The sequence below is a fragment of the Pecten maximus genome, chromosome 15, assembly GCF_902652985.1.
Source record: "Pecten maximus chromosome 15, xPecMax1.1, whole genome shotgun sequence".
NCBI classification, from domain to species: Eukaryota; Metazoa; Mollusca; class Bivalvia; order Pectinida; family Pectinidae; genus Pecten; species Pecten maximus.
The window spans coordinates 10,121,245-10,143,845 of record NC_047029.1 but is presented as its reverse complement, the minus strand read 5'-3'; the positions used below and the strand labels follow the sequence as shown (position 1 = coordinate 10,143,845).

General features: G+C 38.8%; 1 protein-coding gene across 1 annotated transcript in view; it reads left to right on the top strand.

Moving 5' to 3' along the window:
• The window catches only part of LOC117344188 (ceramide synthase 5-like), a 33,202-nt gene that overhangs the window by 802 nt on the left and 9,799 nt on the right, over positions 1-22,601 (top strand). The window contains exons 2-4 of the mRNA XM_033906844.1: positions 1,046-1,172; positions 16,580-16,686; positions 17,895-17,952. Of these exons, the coding sequence (XP_033762735.1) occupies positions 1,046-1,172; positions 16,580-16,686; positions 17,895-17,952 (292 nt within the window). The remainder of the gene's footprint in view (positions 1-1,045; positions 1,173-16,579; positions 16,687-17,894; positions 17,953-22,601) is intronic.

Below are 22,601 nucleotides of genomic sequence, written 5' to 3'. Positions count from 1 at the left end.
TAAATACTGTCATTGTGTAGAGCGGGATGGGTATGATACATTCGGATCATCCTCGGGTAGGCTATACCTACGAGTTCCGGATGGGGTATGATACACACGGCGACTTCAGTTATCAGTAGATCAATATAGTCCCCACGTATTATGTATAACCGTCCCTGTCAAGGGGCTGAGCTTTGATTAATCGAGTTGTACGGTGATTGAAAACGAGTTTGTATGCACCTGTCAATCCTTTTGGTTCAATACGATGAAAACGAGCTGTCTTTCAGTTAAATTACACAAACTTGTATTAACCACTAAATTATATAAAATCTATCAATTTAATGAATCAGAGATTTCACTTTATGATTCCGTCACAGATGTCGATTACTGACGTTGAAATCGACAACACAAGGTTTCAAGAGATGCAGGTTCACGAGGACAATAGAAAGGTTCTATGGACGACATCATGGTCGTATTCGGAAATATTCCATTTCCTTATGCAATATGAAGCCAGACATTTTTTGATACTTACATGCCTCGCTGTTTCGTTGTCACCATCCTTACTCTCATTTCAGAACGTGACTTAATCTGATTTGACCTAGATCTGTATGGCGGGTGTCGTCGTGACCTAGATTTGTATGACGGGTGTCGTCGTGACCTAGATTTGTATGGCGGGTGTCGTAGTGACCTAGATTTGTATGGCGGGTGTGGTCGTGACCTAGATTTGTATGGCGGGTGTCGCTGTGACCTAGATTTGTATGGCGGGTGTCGTCGTGACCTAGATCTGTATGGCGGGTGTCGTCGTGACCTAGATTTGTATGACGGGTGTCGTCGTGACCTAGATTTGTATGGCGGGTGTCGTCGTCACCTAGATTTGTATGGCGGGTGTCGCTGTGACCTAGATTTGTAAAGCGGGTGTCGTCGATGAAGCAGAAGACGCTTAATTTTCTGGATTGCCAGGTTTTATTCTCCTGGTACTTTTGCATGATTCTCAATGCAAATCTATGTTTTGCCCTCGTTCATTCGATTCGGAACTTGAATTATGGTATTCTCTCTGTTTTGATAGGACAGTTGTGGTGCCTTATGCGAAATATATGGGCCTGACCTTCAAGAAGCAATATGGCGTGGAGAAGAACCCAATTCTAGAGGCCGCTTATGCTGTTGAAAAGTGGAACGATCAGAAATGCACAGAGGTAATCTACTTAAATATATTGACGAAGAGACATATGTTTTACATAGCTTTGTACCCTTACCCGAGAGGGATACTTGATTTACCACTTCGAGATATATACAGTATAACTTGTTCTTAACTTGTTGTCAAGTCAATTGCTATGGTCTCATATAAAGGGGTTTCGTCTGTATCACGGTCACGCGAGAAAGGTCTGGGTAGCAGTGTACAGTAAAAATGCCAAATTCTGAAAAATATGGCACATGCTTTAGATATGTAAACATTGCCAGTTAACCTTACATATAACCTCTAATAAAGTATATATATTTGAAATCTGTACAACATTTGCAATTTTAATAGAGCTCTGAAGGATAAGTAAACTGATATTTTCTGTGATTTTTAGAGCTGTGAATACCATGGTAACAGCTTAAAAAATTCTCAAAAATTGCAAAATATTATGATATTTGACCCAAAATGGCACAATTCTCTACACAATTTTTTTTCTGAAACCTATTTAAAATCAAATATCTCTATCCCAAAGACAGAATTAATCTTGTTTGGACATATGTTGTAAATTAAGTTTTTCCGCTATCTTACCTTTTCTGTGGGCTTCCATTTTGCGCTGTAGGCAAAACTAAATTTCCTGTGTAAACACACGTTCGGAAAATCCGGATATTTAAAATCCGGAACCAATTTATTGATTTTTGTTTTAATAAATGTGAAGCCTGTATGTACTACTTCATACTGGATATACCAATTATAGTGTACATTTATTTTTTCATTTTTTATACATATCATAATACAGGAGTTATTTGCTTAACAAAAAAATTGCCCATGGCCAGGCTGTCTTACTGTGGTGTGCTACCCTGTTAATCGGCTTAAACAAAGTCCCTGAACTTGTAATGGTGTATGTATGTAGATAACATTAGTGTTTAAATCAGTAAAAAAAAAGTGAAAAAAAGTTTATGACGACTGACACATCGAGTGCAGGAAATGATAAAGCTTTTCCGGAACTCACCGAATTTACCCTGGTTTCTAGGTATATGTACAGTTTATCTAACTAATACCACTTCTACTCAATATCTCTCCACTCGTATCTATATTTAAGGTTGATCGTTTACTATCTTTTTATTGATATTTTACCAGCAGTTGCAACTGTTTGTTGATTTAATTTGTGTTGTGACGTCGCCCAGTAATGTGGAGTCTGTGCCATTATATATACACAGCTAGAATAGTTATCAGTTTCTGCAAAATTCGTAGTGAAATCAAAGACAAAATTCTTATAAATAATCAATTTAAAATTTGACGCAAATCGGTATTGAACTTGACCAAGTCAGAAATGTTTAATAGTAAATAGATGAAATTTACTTTGACATCTAGTCAACTCGCGTGTTCAATTTACGTCTAGTCAACCCGCCTACTCACATCTAGCCCTGTTTCAATGTTAATTGTTCCATCGTTCCAAAAGGAAGTATACCACCTCTCCGGATATTGACAAGGTCTGTGGAAATACAATAACGTCAACAGATAATTATACAATGTATCTAGCGCGTATACAATGTATCTAGTGATGGTGTTAGATTTCTTGTCCGATAATTATACAATGTATCTCATGGTGTTAGATTTCTTGTCCGATAATTATATAATGTATTTAGAGTGGTGTTAGATTTCTTATCGGATAATTATACAATGTATCTAGTGTGGTGTTAGATTTCTTATCAGATATGTATACAATGTATCTAGTGTGGTGTTAGATTTCTTATCAGATAATTATGCAATGTACAGTGTATCTAGTGATGGTGTTAGATTTCTTGTCAGTCAAATATACAATGTTCTACTGACGGTGTTAGATTTCTTATCAGATAATTATACAATGTATCTAGTGAGATGTTAGATTTCTTATCAGATAATTATACAATGTATTAAATGGTGTTAGATTTCTTATCAGATAATTATACAGTGTATCTAGTGATGGTGTTAGATTTCTTATCGGATAATAGCGATGGTGTTAGGTTTCTTGTGTATTAATTATACAATGTACCTAGTGTGGTGTTAGATTTCGTATAAGATAATTATGCATTGAATCTAGTTGTGGTGTTAGATTTCTTGTCACACAAATATGCAATGTATCTGGTGTGGTAATATATTTCTATCAGATAATTATACAATGTATATAGTGGTGTTAGATTTCACATCAGGTAATTATACACTATCTTGTGATAGTGTTAAGAATTTAAACGTTGGAATCTTTCGAATGCAATTATTTATCATGACATTTTCTTCGGATGGTGTTGATTGCAACAAAGAAATTCTACACTTGGATGATCGGCACCAGTTGTACGACTTCGTCGCGTCCTTCAATGAGTTTCACTCTACTTCTTCCCAGCGTAAGAAATCAATTCAATTAATACCTTTGTCAATTTACATTAAAGATTTAGGAAGAATAATTTTATCAGAAACAATGCATTAAGTTGTATTCAGACTTGTGAGTACTGGACCATCATCACCATGGTAACCCAAGCTCTCTTTTAGCTCCCGCGGTCTGCTGTTTGCTTCTATTGAAAGACAGAGGTCGGGTACATAAAGTGGGATCAATAACTGTGGTATGGTTTTTCTAGGAAAAAGGATGTATAGTAGTAGACCAGGGACAATCCATTCCTTATCCTAATTGTAGTATGTGCCCCGTGACACCTGTACTCTAATCATGTCAGGAGATCTGTATTTGGTTCGACACATGGTTACCGTACGTTGTCTGATGAATAATTCACTGTTATCCTCCATAATTCTAAATATGATGCACAGCATGTACACATATGATTTCCATTTAATAAATGGAATTATTGACGATATACATGTGTCACTAACATTTCTAGTGTATATATAGATTCGATTTCCAATATGATTAAAATCGTTACATTGCTGCTATAGTTCGTGCCACTGGGACCAGAGAATTACGATGACACAAAACACTAGTGTTGACTGGAGCAGTGCTTTATCATTCAGCCATGTCAGTATTGTTCGGGTTTGGTGGACAAATAATTAGCAATTCAGAATCAATCTATAATGAAAGGAAATTCGAATTAATTGGCAGTGCATCCAGGAATGATGGTAGTGAGAAAATCCACCCGGGGTAGATTCTTTTCATTTCACCAGTCTGCTACTCAGGGCGAACCAGCCAACCGTGACGTTCGCTGATCATCGCTCCATGCCAATTATGCTTCATGTTGTCTCGCGTGAAAGCTAACAATATTATCCTTCTTTTAATTCAATTTTGCTGACATGTTGGGGTTTCTTTAAGTGAGGGATGACCGTAGTGTGGGGATGATCGTAAGGAGGGTTGACCGCAGTTAGGGATGACCGTAGTGGGGGATGACTGCAGTGAGATATGACCGGAGTGTGGGGATGGATGATCGAAGTCGGGGATGAACGCTGATGGCGATGGCCGTAGTGGAGGATGGCCGTAGTGGGAGGTGACCGTAGTGGGGGTGAACGTTGATGAGGATGTCCGTAGTGGGCGGTGACCTTATTGGGGATGACCGTAGTGAGAGGTGACCGTAGTGGGGGATGGCCGAAGTGAGAGGTGACCGTAATTGGGATAACCGTAACGGGGGATGACCGTAGTGGGGGATGACTGTAGTGGGGGATGACCGTAGTGGGGGATGACCGTAGTGGGGGATGACCGTAGTGGGGGATGACCGTAGTGGGGGATGACCGTAGTGAGGGATGACCGTAGTGGGGGATGACCGTAGTGGGGGATGACTGTAGTGGGGAATGACCGTAGTGGGGGATGACTGTAGTGGGGGATGACCGTAGTGGGGGATGACCGTAGTGTGGGGATGACTGTAGTGGGGAATGACCGTAGTGGGGGATGATCGTAGTGGGTGATGACTGTAGTGGGGGATGACCGTAGTGGGGGATGACCGTAGTGTGGGGATGACCGTAGTGTGGGGATGACCGTAGTGGGGGATGACTGTAGTGGGGGATGACTGTAGTGGGGGATGACTGTAGTGGGGAATGACTGTAGTGGGGAATGACCGTAGTGTTGGGGTGACTGTAGTGGGTGATGACTGTAGTGGGTGATGACCGTAGTGGGTGATGACTGTAGTGTGGGATGACTGTAGTGGGGGATGACTGTAGTGGGGGATGACTGTAGTGGGTGATGACCGTAGTGGGGGATGACCGTAGTGGGGGATGACCGTAGTGGGGGATGACTGTAGTGGGGGATGACCGTAGTGTTGGGGTGACTGTAGTGGGTGATGACTGTAGTGGGTGATGACTGTAGTGGGTGATGACTGTAGTGGGTGATGACTGTAGTGGGGGATGACTGTAGTGGGTGATGACTGTAGTGGGTGATGACCGAAGTGGGTGATGACCGTAGTGGATGATCACCGTAGTGGGGGATGACTGTAGTGGGGGATGACTGTAGTGGGGGATGACTGTAGTGGATGATCACCGTAGTGGGGGATGACTGTAGTGGGGGATGACTGTAGTGGGTGATGACTGTAGTGGGTGATGACTGTAGTGGGTGATGACCGTAGTGGGTGATGACCGTAGTGGATGATCACCGTAGTGGGGGATGACTGTAGTGGGGGATGACTGTAGTGGGGGATGACCGTAGTGAGGGATGACCGTAGTGGGTGATGACTGTAGTGGGTGATGACTGTAGTGGGTGATGACTGTAGTGACGGATGACTGTAGTGGGTGATGACTGTAGTGGGTGATGACTGTAGTGGGTGATTACTGTAGTGGGGGATGACTGTAGTGGGTGATGACTGTAGTGGGTGATGACTGTAGTGGGGGATGACCGTAGTGGGGGATGACCGTAGTGGGGGATGACTGTAGTGGGGGATGACTGTAGTGGGGGATGACCGTAGTGGGTGATGACTGTAGTGGGGGATGACCGTAGTGGGGGATGACTGTAGTGGGGGATGACTGTAGTGGGGGATGACCGTAGTGTGGGGGATGACCGTAGTGTGGGGGATGACCGTAGTGGGGGATGACCGTAGTGAGGGTGACCGTAGTGGGGGGTGACTGTAGTGGGGGGTGACCGTAGTGGGGGATGACCGTAGTGGGGGATGACTGTAGTGGGGGATGACTGTAGTGGGGGATGACTGTAGTGTGGGGATGACCGTAGTGAGGGATGACCGTAGTGAGGGATGACCGTAGTTAGGGATGACCGTAGTGAGGGATGACCGTAGTGGGGGATGACCGTAGTGAGGGATGAACGTAGTGGGGGATGACTGTAGTGGGGGATGACCGTAGTGGGGGATGACCGTAGTGGGGGATGACCGTAGTGGGGGATGACTGTAGTGGGTGATGACCGTAGTGGGGGATGACCGTAGTGGGGGATGACCGTAGTGGGGGATGACTGTAGTGGGTGATGACCGTAGTGGGGGATGACCGTAGTGGGGGATGACCGTAGTGGGGATGACCGTAGTGAGGGATGACTGTAGTGTGGGGATGACTGTAGTGGGGATGACCGTAGTGAGGGATGACCGTAGTGTGGGGATGACTGTAGTGTGGGGATGACTGTAGTGGGGGATGACCGTAGTGTTGGGGTGACTGTAGTGGTTGATGACTGTAGTGGGGGATGACCGTAGTGGGGGATGACTGTAGTGGGAGATGACCGTAGTGGGGGATGACCGTAGTGGGGGATGACCGTAGTGGGGATGACCGTAGTGAGGGATGACTGTAGTGTGGGGATGACTGTAGTGGGGATGACCGTAGTGAGGGATGACCGTAGTGTGGGGATGACTGTAGTGGGTGATGACTGTAGTGGGTGATGACCGTAGTGTGGGGATGACTGTAGTGTGGGGATGACTGTAGTGGGGGATGACCGTAGTGTTGGGGTGACTGTAGTGGGTGATGACTGTAGTGGGGGATGACTGTAGTGGGTGATGACCGTAGTGGGTGATGACTGTAGTGGGGGATGACTGTAGTGGGGGATGACCGTAGTGGGGGATGACTGTAGTGGGGGATGACTGTAGTGGGTGATGACCGTAGTGTGGGGATGACTGTAGTGTGGGGATGACTGTAGTGAGTGATGACCGTAGTGGGTGATGACTGTAGTGGGTGATGACTGTAGTGGGGATGACTGTAGTGGGTGATGACCGTAGTGTGGGGATGACTGTAGTGTGGGGATGACTGTAGTGAGTGATGACCGTAGTGGGTGATGACTGTAGTGGGGAATGACTGTAGTGGGGGATGACCGTAGTGGGTGATGACCGTAGTGGGTGATGACTGTAGTGGGGATGACTGTAGTGGGTGATGACCGTAGTGTGGGGATGACTGTAGTGTGGGGATGACTGTAGTGAGTGATGACTGTAGTGGGTGATGACTGTAGTGAGTGATGACTGTAGTGGGTGATGACTGTAGTGAGTGATGACCGTAGTGGGTGGTGACCGTAGTGGGTGATGACTGTAGTGGGTGATGACCGTAGTGGGTGATGACCGTAGTGGGTGATGACCGTAGTGGGTGATGACTGTAGTGGGGGATGACTGTAGTGTGGGATGACTGTAGTGGGTGATGACCGTAGTGGGGGATGACCGTAGTGGGGGATGACCGTAGTGGGGGATGACCGTAGTGGGTGATGACCGTAGTGGGTGATGACTGTAGTGGGTGATGACTGTAGTGGGGGATGACTGTAGTGGGTGATGACTGTAGTGGGTGATGACTGTAGTGGGGGATGACTGTAGTGGGTGATGACCGTAGTGGGTGATGACTGTAGTGGGGGATGATCGTAGTGGGTGATGACCGTAGTGGGTGATGACTGTAGTGGGTGATGTCCGTAGTGGGGAATGACCGTAGTGGGGGATGACCGTAGTGGGGGATGACCGTAGTGGGGGATGATCGTAGTGAGGGATGACCGAAGCACACTACAGTAGGACAGCCTGGCCATGGGCAATATTTTTGTTAAGTAAATAACTCCTGTATTATGATATGCATAAAAAATGAAAAAAAAATGTACACTATAATTGGTATATTCAGTGTGAAGTAGTACAAACATTAATAAATTTATTCCGGATTTTAAATTTCCGGATTTTCCGAAGGTGTGTTTACACCGGAAATTTAGTTTTGCCTACAGCGAAAAATGGAAGCCCACAGAAAAGGAAAGATAGCAGGAAAACTTAATTTACAACATATGTCTGAACTAGATTAATTCTGTCTTTAATGTAGATATATATCTAATTTTAAATAGATTTCATAAAAAAAAATTGTGTAGAGAATTGTGTCATTTTGGGTGAAATATCATAATATTTTGCAATTTTTGAACACTTTTTAAGCTGTTACCATGGTATTCACAGCCCTAAAAATCACAGAAAAATTAAATTTACTTATCCTTCAGAGCTGTATTAAAACTGCAAATATTGTAAAGATTACAAATATATATACTTTATTAGAGGTAATATGTAGGGTTAACTGTCAATGTTCACATATCTAAAACATGTGCCATATTTTTCAGAATTGGGCATTTTTACTATACACTGCTAGGCCTACCTTAGCGTAGCATTTATTTCAATAAAACATTATTTGGTTTCACACGATTCGTTTTAATTATAAGTTGATGTTGACGACGTCACGTTTTGTCGTCTGATTCAAATGACTGTCACTTTGATGTTTCTCTGTCGGTATTTCTAATCGTTATAATATACAACCACGGTACAATGATCATAAGGAACAGATCAAAAGGTGTATGAAAAGTCAAAAACATAAATAAATTTAACGAGTCGACAGTTTTCACAAACTATGTAAAGTCAGCAGATATATTAGAAAAGTTGCCTCTACCCTGCCTGCCAGTGTTTCTGTTGTATTTTCATATATATAGATTGTTTAATTAATTAAAAAGATGGGAACAATTCAGAAAAATTATCCTGAAATTGTTCAAAAGTTCACTAATTAATAACAAAAACAAACAAGAAATAAAAACTAATTTTGAATGAAGGATCAAACTTCTATATAATGTCCCTAACGTCACAGATGAGTCCTGGATGGAACGTCATAGCCCGAGTTTCCTCTGGCCCAGGCACCATGTCTGGTGTAGACATGATGTCAGGGCCAGAGGAAACTCGGGCTACACAAGACATAGTGTCAGGGCCAGAGGAAACACGGGCTACTAACATCACCGATAAGGACTAAACAGCTGTATTGGTGCCCCTAACATCACTGACGAATCCTAGAAGGACTAAACATCTGTATGGTGTCCCTAACATCACTGATGAGTCCTAGAAGGACAAAACAGCTGTATGATGTCTCTAACATCACTGACGAGTCCTAGAAGCATTATTTAGTATCTACCATCAATATTTTCCGTGTAGTATTCGTTAAATGGCGATAATATTTGTAATGTTTATTATTGTAGTGTTCATATTTTAAAGAGCTTTATTCTATTTTTTTTTTTTTTTTCGCAACCAGTTATTTTTAATACAGCAATTCCGTCCTTAAGAGAGAGGGCCACATTGTACCGAATATCACGGCTCCAAACGCTAGGATAATTAAGACAGTTTCACGTTATGATCATTAAGACAGTTTCACCCTAGGATAATTAAGACAGTTTCACGTTATGATCATTAAGACAGTTTCACTTGATGATCATTAAGACAGTTTCACGTTATGATCATTAAGACAGTTTCACGTTATGATCATTAAGACAGTTTCACGTTATGATCATTGAGACAGTTTCACGTTATGATCATTGAGACAGTTTCACGTTATGATCATTGAGACAGTTTCACGTTATGATCATTGAGACAGTTTCACGTTATGATCATTAAGACAGTTTCACTGGATGATCATTAAGACAGTTTCACGTTATGATCATTAAGACAGTTTCACGTTATGATCATTAAGACAGTTTCACCCTAGGATCATTAAGACAGTTTCACGTTATGATCATTAAGACAGTTTCACTTGATGATCATTAAGACAGTTTCACGTTATGATCATTAAGACAGTTTCACCCTAGGATAATTAAGACAGTTTCACGTTATGATCATTAAGACAGTTTCACTTGATGATCATTAAGACAGTTTCACGTTATGATCATTAAGACAGTTTCATGTTATGATCATTAAGACAGTTTCACGTTATGATCATTAAGACAGTTTCACGTTATGATCATTAAGACAGTTTCACGTCATGATCATTAAGACAGTTTCACGTTATGATCATTAAGACAGTTTCACGTTATGATCATTAAGACAGTTTCACTTTATGATCATTAAGACAGTTTCACGTTATGATCATTAAGACAGTTTCACGTTATGATCATTCAGACAGTTTCACGTTATGATCATTAAGACAGTTTCACGTTATGATCATTAAGACAGTTTCACCCTAGGATCATTAAGACAGTTTCACCCTAGGATCATTAAGACAGTTTCCCTCAGATACGTCAGTATAAACGAACCTTCCAATGCAAGTGATATTAGTTGTCGAGCCGAGTCGTTTTATCTGATAACGGATACCTAGATGGATATTTTGTGCCCGAGGCCTGGTAAGAAAGAGTCTACTAACTTATGTATCGAAGCAGAACGGGGTCATACAGCTAATGACAGTGATAACAGTGATGTATGAATCCACTGGTGTAGTACGGTAGGGCAACCCAAATATCTACAAACTAGACACACAAGTCAGTAATGTCCGTTTTCGGCATAGTCGTTTGATATTCTTTTGGCCCCGGATATGACGCGACAGGTGGCGTTACTGGTCAAGATGAACTATGTGATAGGTCAATGTAGCGATAAATGCAAAATGCAGACATGCAGTTAAAAGTGAAGGAAAGTTAAGATTGAATGCAAGCTGAATAAGGGGATGTATCTTTTAAAATGACACATTGATAAAATTATATTCCTGATTTAAATGCAGTCTTATTATCGCCAAAAATGATTCAAACAGATATAATTGTATGTCCGTGCTGAAACGCATTAGTTCCTTAATTTATTTCACCAGCAGTTTTTCATGATAACCACCAGCATTAAAACTATACCGTTTATCATACATTTAACAATAAATACATTACGATAGAATAACGGATGTAAAAGATAGAATAATGAATGTAAAAAAACAACAACAAAAAACAAAAACAGAAAACAAAAACCTGTTTCGTCCTTCGTCCTTCTTGGGCGTTCTTCCTGTTCATCAGGAAAGAGAGTTTCAAAACCGCAAAACCAGTGAAAAAAACACCGGTCTACGGTCAGTACCAGGCAACTGTCCCACGCGGGTTTCGAACTCGCTACTCAGAGGTGGAGGACAAGTTGAGGAAGTGTCGGGACACCTTAACCACTCGGTCCGCGGATCACCCATGCAACAATGATATAGCGATGATTAACAATTTTCGTTGCATATATTGCCGGTTCCACAGCAACCACGAAATCGACTAAAATTTATACACAATGACTTTTCATGTTATACAGTGTATAATAAATAAATAAATAAAACAAAACAGATAAGTAAAATAAAACAACAAACATTTAATTTGAGACCATTGGGTAATGGAATCGGCACAATTCATGGCAAATACAGGAAGGTATATTTCTCTCCAGCGCAAACTAGCGTAAACGTACTGCCCCAGATGTACGTGTGTCTTAACATACATGATGATACGATAACATGTAGTCAAAGTCAACAGTAGTCAGGTCATTTGACAAAGGAGAAAAATAAACTATCCACGCGGTCAACGACACAGCGAATTGAATTTCGTCCTAGAATAACCCTTTTCACGTGTCACTTGAATTAAAAAAAAACACACACACACACAAAACCAAAAAAACAACAACAGTCACAAAACATATGACTATATTAGTGAACAGTCACAAAACGTACAACTGTATAAGTGAACAGTCACAAAACGTACAACTGTAGTAGTGAACAGTCACAAAACGTACAACTGTAGTAGTGAACAGTCACAAAACGTACAACTATATCAGTGAACAGTCACAAAATGAACAACTATATCAGTGAACAGTCACAAAATAACAACTATATTAGTGAACAGTCACAAAATGAACAACTGTATCAGTGAACAGTCACAAAATGAACAACTGTAGTAGTGAACAGTCACAAAATGAACAACTGTATCAGTGAACAGTCACAAAATGAACAACTGTATTAGTGAACAGTCACAAAACGTACAACTGTAGTAGTGAACAGTCACAAAACGTACAACTGTAGTAGTGAACAGTCACAAAACGTACAACTATATAAGTGAACAGTCACAAAATGAACAACTGTATCAGTGAACAGTCACAAAATGAACAACTGTATTAGTGAACAGTCACAAAATGAACAACTGTATAAGTGAAGAGTCACAAAATGAACAACTGTAGTAGTGAACAGTCACAAAATAAACAACTGTATCAGTGAACAGTCACAAAATGAACAACTGTATCAGTGAACAGTCACAAAATTAACAACTGTAGTAGTGAACAGTCACAAAATGAACAAATGTATCAGTGAACAGTCACAAAATGAACAACTGTATTAGTGAACAGTCACAAAATGAACAACTGTATAAGTGAACAGTCACAAAATGAACAACTGAAGTAGTGAACAGTCACAAAATAAACAACTGTATCAGTGAACAGTCACAAAATGAACAACTGTATCAGTGAACAGTCACAAAATGAACAACTGTATCAGTGAACAGTCACAAAATGAACAACTGTATTAGTGAAGTCACAAAATGAACAACTGTATTAGTGAACAGTCACAAAACGTACAACTGTAGTAGTGAACAGTCACAAAACGTACAACTGTAGTAGTGAACAGTCACAAAACGTACAACTATATAAGTGAACAGTCACAAAATGAACAACTGTATCAGTGAACAGTCACAAAATGAACAACTGTATTAGTGAAGAGTCACAAAATGAACAACTGTATAAGTGAACAGTCACAAAATGAACAACTGTAGTAGTGAACAGTCACAAAATAAACAACTGTATCAGTGAACAGTCACAAAATGAACAACTGTATCAGTGAACAGTCACAAAATTAACAACTGTAGTAGTGAACAGTCACAAAATGAACAAATGTATCAGTGAACAGTCACAAAATGAACAACTGTATTAGTGAACAGTCACAAAATGAACAACTGTATAAGTGAACAGTCACAAAATGAACAACTGTAGTAGTGAACAGTCACAAAATAAATAACTGTATCAGTGAACAGTCACAAAATGAACAACTGTATCAGTGAACAGTCACAAAATGAACAACTGTAGTAGTGAACAGTCACAAAATGAACAAACGTATCAGTGAACAGTCACAAAATGAACAACTGTATCAGTGAACAGTCACAAAATGAACAACTGTAGTAGTGAACAGTCACAAAATGAACAACTGTATCAGTGAACAGTCACAAAATGAACAACTGTATTAGTGAACAGTCACAAAATGAACAACTGTAGTAGTGAACAGTCACAAAATGAACAACTGTATCAGTGAACAGTCACAAAATGAACAACTGTAGTAGTGAACAGTCACAAAATGAACAACTGTAGTAGTGAACAGTCACAAAATGAACAACTGTAGTAGTGAACAGTCACAAAATGAACAACTGTAGTAGTGAAGTCACAAAATGAACAACTGTATCAGTGAACAGTCACAAAATGAACAACTGTATTAGTGAACAGTCACAAAATGAACAACTGTAGTAGTGAACAGTCACAAAATGAACAACTGTATTAGTGAACAGTCACAAAATGAACAACTGTAGTAGTGAACAGTCACAAAATGAACAACTGTAGTAGTGAAGTCACAAAATGAACAACTGTATCAGTGAACAGTCACAAAATGAACAACTGTATTAGTGAACAGTCACAAAATGAACAACTGTAGTAGTGAACAGTCACAAAATGAACAACTGTATCAGTGAACAGTCACAAAATGAACAACTGTATTAGCGAACAGTCACAAAATGAACAACTGTAGTAGTGAACAGTCACAAAATGAACAACTGTATCAGTGAACAGTCACAAAATGAACAACTGTAGTAGTGAACAGTCACAAAATGAACAACTGTATCAGTGAACAGTCACAAAATGAACAACTGTATCAGTGAACAGTCACAAAATGAACAACTGTAGTAGTGAACAGTCACAAAATGAACAACTGTATCAGTGAACAGTCACAAAATGAACAACTGTATTAGTGAACAGTCACAAAATGAACAACTGTAGTAGTGAACAGTCACAAAATGAACAACTGTATCAGTGAACAGTCACAAAATGAACAACTGTATTAGTGAACAGTCACAAAATGAACAACTGTAGTAGTGAACAGTCACAAAATGAACAACTGTATCAGTGAACAGTCACAAAATGAACAACTGTAGTAGTGAACAGTCACAAAATGAACAACTGTATTAGTGAACAGTCACAAAATGAACAACTGTAGTAGTGAACAGTCACAAAATGAACAACTGTAGTAGTGAACAGTCACAAAATGAACAACTGTACAATATATAGGCAGCACTCGGACCTTCTCTATCAACCATGCATATGTTTCTATGAAAACGACTGGACACTTGAGATTTAAATTCCCTCCAGTGTTCGAGACATTGCTTCTGAGGAAGTGACTAGCCATTGTGAATGTCTGTACACCGGTAGTGAACGCGTGTGAGGTGGGGAGCAACACGTCTTTGTAAACAAACACAATCTCTTCAATATAGAATCAAAGGAATTCCTGATTTATTCCGCATATAGTGCCAAGTATCACACAAATCTATCAATATTCTGCCATTGTGAAAGCTTATAAATATTAAATTTTGTCATCTTTAATTCCCGCATTGCAAATCAGACGTGTTCTGTCAAATGCCCGTAATTCTAGGTTAACAAAATCTTATACGCCCAAACCTAACGTGGACATAGTTTAACATTTACACATTGGGTGAACTGTTTAATGATATATACATAATACTTGCTATTCCTTCCATGTCCATTCTAAAATTTATTCTTGCTTGGTTTAATTTAAAGGGACTAAATGGCTAGATTTCCACTTAGATAATATATAAAAAAGGATACATGTATACGATTTGAAATGATGTAAAAAGTTATGCACTTTAGGTTAATTATACATTTCAAAAGGATATTGAAATCATGTGACGCACTCGGCTCTCTCCGATGTAAACAGCAAATGTTGTTCAGCGATAATTCGAAGTTGATAAACATTGCCAATATTTCACAAAAAAGTGTCATTATTTTGTAAACAATCCAATTTCAAATATCACAACGCTTTCCGGAAATCAAATGCATGTAGAAATTATTGAAATCTAACCATTTAGTCCCTTTAACAAAAAAAAACAACAACAAAACAACAAAAAACAAAAATACAAAACAAACCCCCCCCCCCCCCCCCCCTAAAAAAAACCCATAAAAAACCCCCCCAAAAAACCCAAACAAACAAACAAACAAACAACTGTATCCGTGAACAGCACCATACTATAGGTATTCCTTTCGTTTCCATTTTAAAAATCTAATCATGATTGGTTTGAAAAAACAACAAAACAATGTTGACAGTTGATATAATATAGGAATTTACAGACTGCAATATCGTTTGCTTTATCATTAATCTACCATTTAAACACCCCAACATTTAAAATAATTTATTTTGTTAAATACTCATGTTTCTCTATATCTCTCTTTTGAGCTACCATCACATTATACTGTTAATGAGACATATCACGTGATTAACACTGATGGTATTGTACTAATGGTAATTAATCATCACGTGATTATTACGTGTCTAACACTGAATATATTATACTCATGGTTAATTATCACGTGATCATTACGTGTCTAACACTGATGGTATTGTACTAATGGTTAATTATCAAGTGATTAACACTGATGGTGTTTCACCAATGGTTAATTATCACGTGATTATTACGTGTCTAACACTGATGGTATCGTACTAATGGTTTATTATCACGTGATTATTACGTGTCTAACACTGATGGTATCGTACTAATGGTTAATTATCACGTGATAAATACGTGCCTAACACTGATGGTATCGTACTAATGGTTTATTATCACGTGATTATTACGTGTCTAACACTGATGGTATCGTACTAATGGTTTATTATCACGTGATAAATACGTGCCTAACACTGATGGTATTGTACTAGGCCCTAATCGTTAATTATCACGTGATTATAACGTGTCTAACACTGATGGTATTGTACTAATGGTTAATTATCACGTGATTAATACGTGTCTATTACTGATGGTATTGTACTAATGGTTAATTATCACGTGATTAATACGTGTCTATTACTGATGGTATTGTACTAATGGTTAATTATCACGTGATTAATACGTGTCTAACACTGATAGAATTGTACTAATGGTTAATTATCACGTGATTAATACGTGTCTAACACTGATAGTATTGTACTAATGGTTAATATTCATATGCATGTTGTTTCTAACAGGAATTATCCAAGAAGACAAGTCTGACTGAACGACAGATACAGAGATGGTTCCGACACAGACGAAGTCAGGAAATGCCTGGCCGCATGAAAAAGTTCCGAGAATGCAGGTATATACACAATCAACTCACTCATACGACAGTTTTAAATCTACTATAATGTCAAGATGATTTCAGAGTGTATTTCTATTCAGAATTGTTTTTATTAAAATTGCAATCACATTCACGAAGGACTATGCTTTTAACCTCCTGCTTAAGCTAATAACCAGAAATGTCAAGGATCTGATAACAATTCGGGTCATTAAGGTCAGACCTCGTCATTAATTGATTGATATGTTGGGGATCTGACCTCCTTGTATATTCTGATTGCTGTATTAGAAAACTCGTGTTTAACGCTACTGTGTATTTAGGTATCATATTCGCGATGTTGTGGATTTTTTTATCCTGCGTGTTGACGGATTTAATCGATCCCTGATCTATCACCAATATATCTATTTAGCTTTAGACTGTAGGATATCTGTACATACACCTGCTTTTATATACACTTATTCATATTCCACCAATACAAAATCGTTATGCTTACATTTGTTGTTATTGAGAACTATATCTGACTGAGGTATATTTTGTCGTCCTGTGGTATATTTGTCGTTGTGTGGTATATTTTATCTTTGTTATATTTGGTTGTTGTGTTGTATATTTTGTTTTTGTTTGGTATATTTTGTCGTCCTGTGGTATATTTGTCGTTGTGTGGTATATTTTGTCGTTATGGGGTATACTTACGTATATATATCTGTGGTATATTTGTCGTTGTGTGGTATATTTTGTCGTTGTGGGGTATATTTGGCGTTATGTGGTATATTTTGTCGTCCTGTGGTATATTTGTCGTTGTGTGGTATATTTTGTCGTTATATGGTATATTTTGTCCTTGTGGGGTATACTTACGTATATCTGTCTGTGTTTATTTTGTCGTTGTGGGGTATATTTTGTCGTTATGTGGTATATTTTGTCGTTATGTGGTATATTTTGTCGTTATGTGGTATATTTTGACGTTACGTATATTTGTCTGGGTTATTTTGTCTTTGTGTTGTTTATTTTGTCGTTGTTGGGCATATTTATATATATATATATGTCTGTGGTATATTTTGGTGTTGTGTGGTATATTTTGTTGTTGTGTTGTATATTTTGTCGTTGTGGGGTATATTTACATATATGTCTGTGGTATATTTTGTCGTTGAGTGGTATATTTTGTCGTTGTGTGGTATATTTTGTAGTTATGGGGTATATTTACGTATATCTGACTGTGATGTTTATATTTTCAGTTGGTTGTTCCTGTTCTACACATCCAGCTTTTTGTTCGGCCTCTACATCTTGTGGGATGTAAGTTTTTACATGTTGTACACGTACACCGAATATCACCCTCCAAATGTATATCAGATTGTAGTATTGACAAATTTGTTAGAAAATATAAATGTGCAAATATATTATACAAGAGACAAACTTTGATATATACAAGGGATGATTTATAAGTTGTGAGCCTTGTATTGAAGGCTTGGAATTTCTCCGGACGTATTGTATTATTTTTCAACATAATCCCCTTCAGTATATATACACTTTTGCCAGCGGTGTTTAAGGGCCTCAATGTCACTTTTATATAACTCCTTTTCTTGGCTGTTCAGAAAGTCATCCACTGCATGTATGACGTCATCATCGGACTGGAAAGTGGGTGCCTGAAAAAGCTGTTTTCAGTTTTGGAAATAGATGAAAGTCTGATGGAGCGAGATCAAGTCAATAAGGCGGATGCTCAATCAATTTAAAGCCACATACATGAATGGCAGCCATGGCAATGGCAGACTTGTGAACAGGAGCATTGTTCTGATGGGATAACACACCTTTAGTGAGCTTTCTGCGGCGCTTAAGTTTACTATTTTCCCGTAACTGCCTCAGAAGTGAAGCATAGTATGTGCCATTGATTGTTTGTCCCTTTTGGAGATAATCTATATCAGCAGAATACCATCTGCATCCCAGAAAACCGAGGCCATAACCTTCCCAACTGATGGGACAGTCTTTGTCTTTTCCTTCTTTGGCGGGGGAGAGCCAGAGTACTTCCATTTCTTCTATTGTTATTTGGCCTCTGGGGTAAAATGATGGACCCTTGTTTCACCCATAGTTACAAATCTCAGAAGAAAGCTGGTAGGATCCTCCTCAAAAAGGTTCAGATTAGCATGCGATAATGTGCGCCTGGTGTTCTTCTGATGAAATGTTAGAAGCTTGGTACCCATCGGGCCGAAAGTTTTCTCATTGCAAGATCCTCGGTCAGAATGGAATGTTCTCTTTCCTGTGAAATGCCAACTCTACTGGCTATGCATCTTTCTTTGACACGTCTGTCAGTCCATCTTCGCTAGCCAAGGCTTCTGATTACGTTACACTCCACGAACCCTTGGCAGATATAGGCGTCAGTTCTGGCCCTCTAGCGGTGATTCGAAATTACCACCCTTCACGCATGAAATTTTCGACCAATCAAAACAAGCGTTACCGATTTACTTCATCGGTGATGTTTACAAACACACATCGAGGTTTGGTGTCATTTCGATGAGATATGTGATCAATGACTTATACGATATTATATTATATCAAACACTGCGAATGTTCCCCCAAAGATTGTGATTTTTGTATTTAGGTAAAATGCCATGACATAGTCGGCAATGTAGCTCTGTACTGGGTGCCGCATTTTTTGTTTACTGCGAAACCAAGCCAGAATGTAAAACGCGATTTGATTGGGTGCCCTGGGATTCCAGGGCGCGACGGTTTGAACACGACTATATCCGCCAAGGGTTCGTGGAGTGTAACGTAATCAGAAGCCTTGGCTAGCGAAGATGTACGAAAGCCGGTTGGGACCATTTTTGTAGAAGAAAATAAAAAAAAAATCGCGTTTTTACGCGAAACTAACGCGTTATATCGCGAAACTTTCGCGTAATTACGCGAAACTTTCGCGTTATTACGCGAAACTTACGCGTTATATCGCGAAACTTTCGCGTAATTACGCGAAAGTTTCGCGTTATTACGCGAAACTAACGCGTTATATCGCGAAACTTTCGCGTTATATCGCGAAACTTTCGCGTTATTTCGCGAAACTTACGCGTTATTACGCGAAACTAACGCGTTATTACGCGAAACTTTCGCGTTATTTCGCGAAACTTTCGCGTTATATCGCGAATATATATTGATAGTTATAAGAAGTATCGGCTACTTTTGAAGAGTATTGACATGAGGCACGACAGTTTAATGAGTTTTTATTTTGAGCTTAGCCTCCTATCCCAAGCTGAAATTTTGAGGTTTTTTTAACAATAGTGGATAGTGCTGTTTTAAGCAATTCAACACGTAAACGAACTCTGAAACGATAGTGTTTAACAATAAGGAAATTAGTTCTCGGATATATACGATGTTGCATTATTCATTCTCAAAGAATTACAAAATTCTGGACAGAAAAAAAATCTTGGTTCTCGCCCTCCATCTTTACAGTCAGTATCTGATACTCTGAAACCATTTCATCGTCTGATATAACCTGCTGCGAATTATAACGCAAAAGTTTCGTGATATTATACAATTATCGACCTGTTTTCAGGTAAATATGATGATTTATAAACAACTCGAGAAACTGATATTTCCCGAGGCCGAAGGTCATCGTATTCACCTGAAAACAGGTTGCTAACTGCTTTATTATATGACAAAACTGCAACATTTTCATATTACAGAATGATTATCATTACCTGTCATAGGATTGAAAAAATAATACTGATCGACTGGAGAAAGGTTCAAAATGACATTTAAAAAGTCAAAGTCAACAATGAATTTAAACTTCATTATTTATTATTGCTTAAAATTCAACAAAATGTAAATGATAAAATACTAAAAATTCAGTCTATTAAACTCTGTCCGGGAGTACATACCTACACGTACATGTAAGCATGCATTTTTGACGACACGGATAGTTGGACATTCCCTTGTTACTATATTTGGGTGTGTAATCGAGTTGTTGGATTGTTATGTCACCCTGGATTTGACGTCACGGATTGCGGGGGAGTCCCTGTTATTATATTTGGGTGCGTATTCGAGTTATTGGGTGGTTGTATCACTCTGTAGCGAGAGAGGGTACGGACAAATTATATTATAACTTGAGACACAGATACTGAAAAAGGAGATGTTTTAGGAACCTGATGGCACCATGTAATCGATGATTATTGATAAAATACTATTAAAAAATACAGATTTACTAATAGTATATAACGTATACCAACTAAATTTATATAGAAGGGGCTTTTGTCCGGGGGGTGGGGGTAACGGACGGGGGTGTTTTGTCCTACACTGAGGCACGGATTCGGGGTTGATAATAATATTTGATCAAAGGGATAATGTTTAGAATTACCCAATCTGGAAAGGGGGGAAATCACAGTCATATAATAATATTCCGCGTAATTACGCGTTAGTTTCGCGTAATAACGCGTAAGTTTCGCGATATTACGCGTTAGTTTCGCGTAATAACGCGAAAGTTTCGCGAAATAACGCGTTAGTTTCGCGTAATAACGCGAAAGTTTCGCGATATTACGCGATAGTTTCGCGTAATTACGCGATAGTTTCGCGTAATTACGCGAAAGTTTCGCGATATAACGCGAAACTAACGCGTTATTACGCGAATTTTTTTTTATTTTTTTCTACGAAAATGGTCCCAACCGGCTTTCGTAAAGATGGGATATCCTTAGGTGTTAAACCCTTTGTTATGCAAATATTGGATCACTGCTATTTCACCGACTTTGTCCATTTCGCAAAAGCCACTTGTCTTGTTTACTTTAGAGTGCGTGCTATCTCGTCGATATAAACTAACCAAATGAGACCAGTCCTTGGGTACACGGTCCTATATAGTCAGAGAAGAGTAGGACTTAAAAAGAACACCCTTGAGTACCTCCTTCAATACGAGGCTCACAATAATAAATCAGCCCTCGTATATATAAGTATAAAACTGCCTCATACAACCGTTTCTGGGAATCGATCGTCAGCGATAAAACAATTGATAAGGTGATGTGTCACACAGGTGAGATAGGTGTACATAGAACGAATCTATGATATAACGTACAAATACAGTTTTACTTCAAATGTCTGGTAAAAATATATTTCGACAAAAACAAAAACAAAAAAACAAGAAGTTATACAAACGGCGAAAGTCAAAGTCAACTCTAAAAGACGTAAGCATACGTACAAAATAAATACAATTTAATTAGTATTTAGTTTTAGGAAGCATTATTACAAGTAGATTAATATCACTCTGAAAAAGAGTAACATAAAAAAAGAAAAAACAAACAAACAAAAAAACAACAACAAACAAACAAACAAACAAAAACAAAAACAAAAATAAAACCCAAAAAAACAAAACACCGACAATTGTTTAACACAATGAATGAAGCTCAAACATCATACAATCATCTTATTTTGGAGCATTAAAAAGTCTGGCAATGTTTGAGATATTCTTAATGTCTTATGTCAGGACTTTTACATATTCTGACTCGGAAACAATCCTACACTGTGAATATTATAATATTTTATCGGATAAAATTGACAGGGATCTTTATAACAATGGAAATATATCTCCAAAGATTCGCGGGGCGCAAATTGACACAACCTACGATTTGTTCCCAGTTTTGACACATTAATCATCAATTGATATATTCCTATTTTACCAGTGTCTGTCTGACTACGATGACTCTCTCAGACAATGCTGATAGTAGCATTAGTTACAAATGAATTTATAAAAATTACATTTTGAAGAGGATTTTTTCAATACATTTTGGACAAAGATGTTAATAGCATCTCTTTAAAAATCGAGTAGATAATTTGTCCAAATAAATTTATAAAAATTGCATTTCGAAGTTTCAATACATTTTTGACAAAAGTGTTAGCAACTTTCCCTCGTACAGTCATCAGATTTAAGGTCCATCAGGTGAGATGGTTTTATATCGAAAACCTTGAAGATTAAA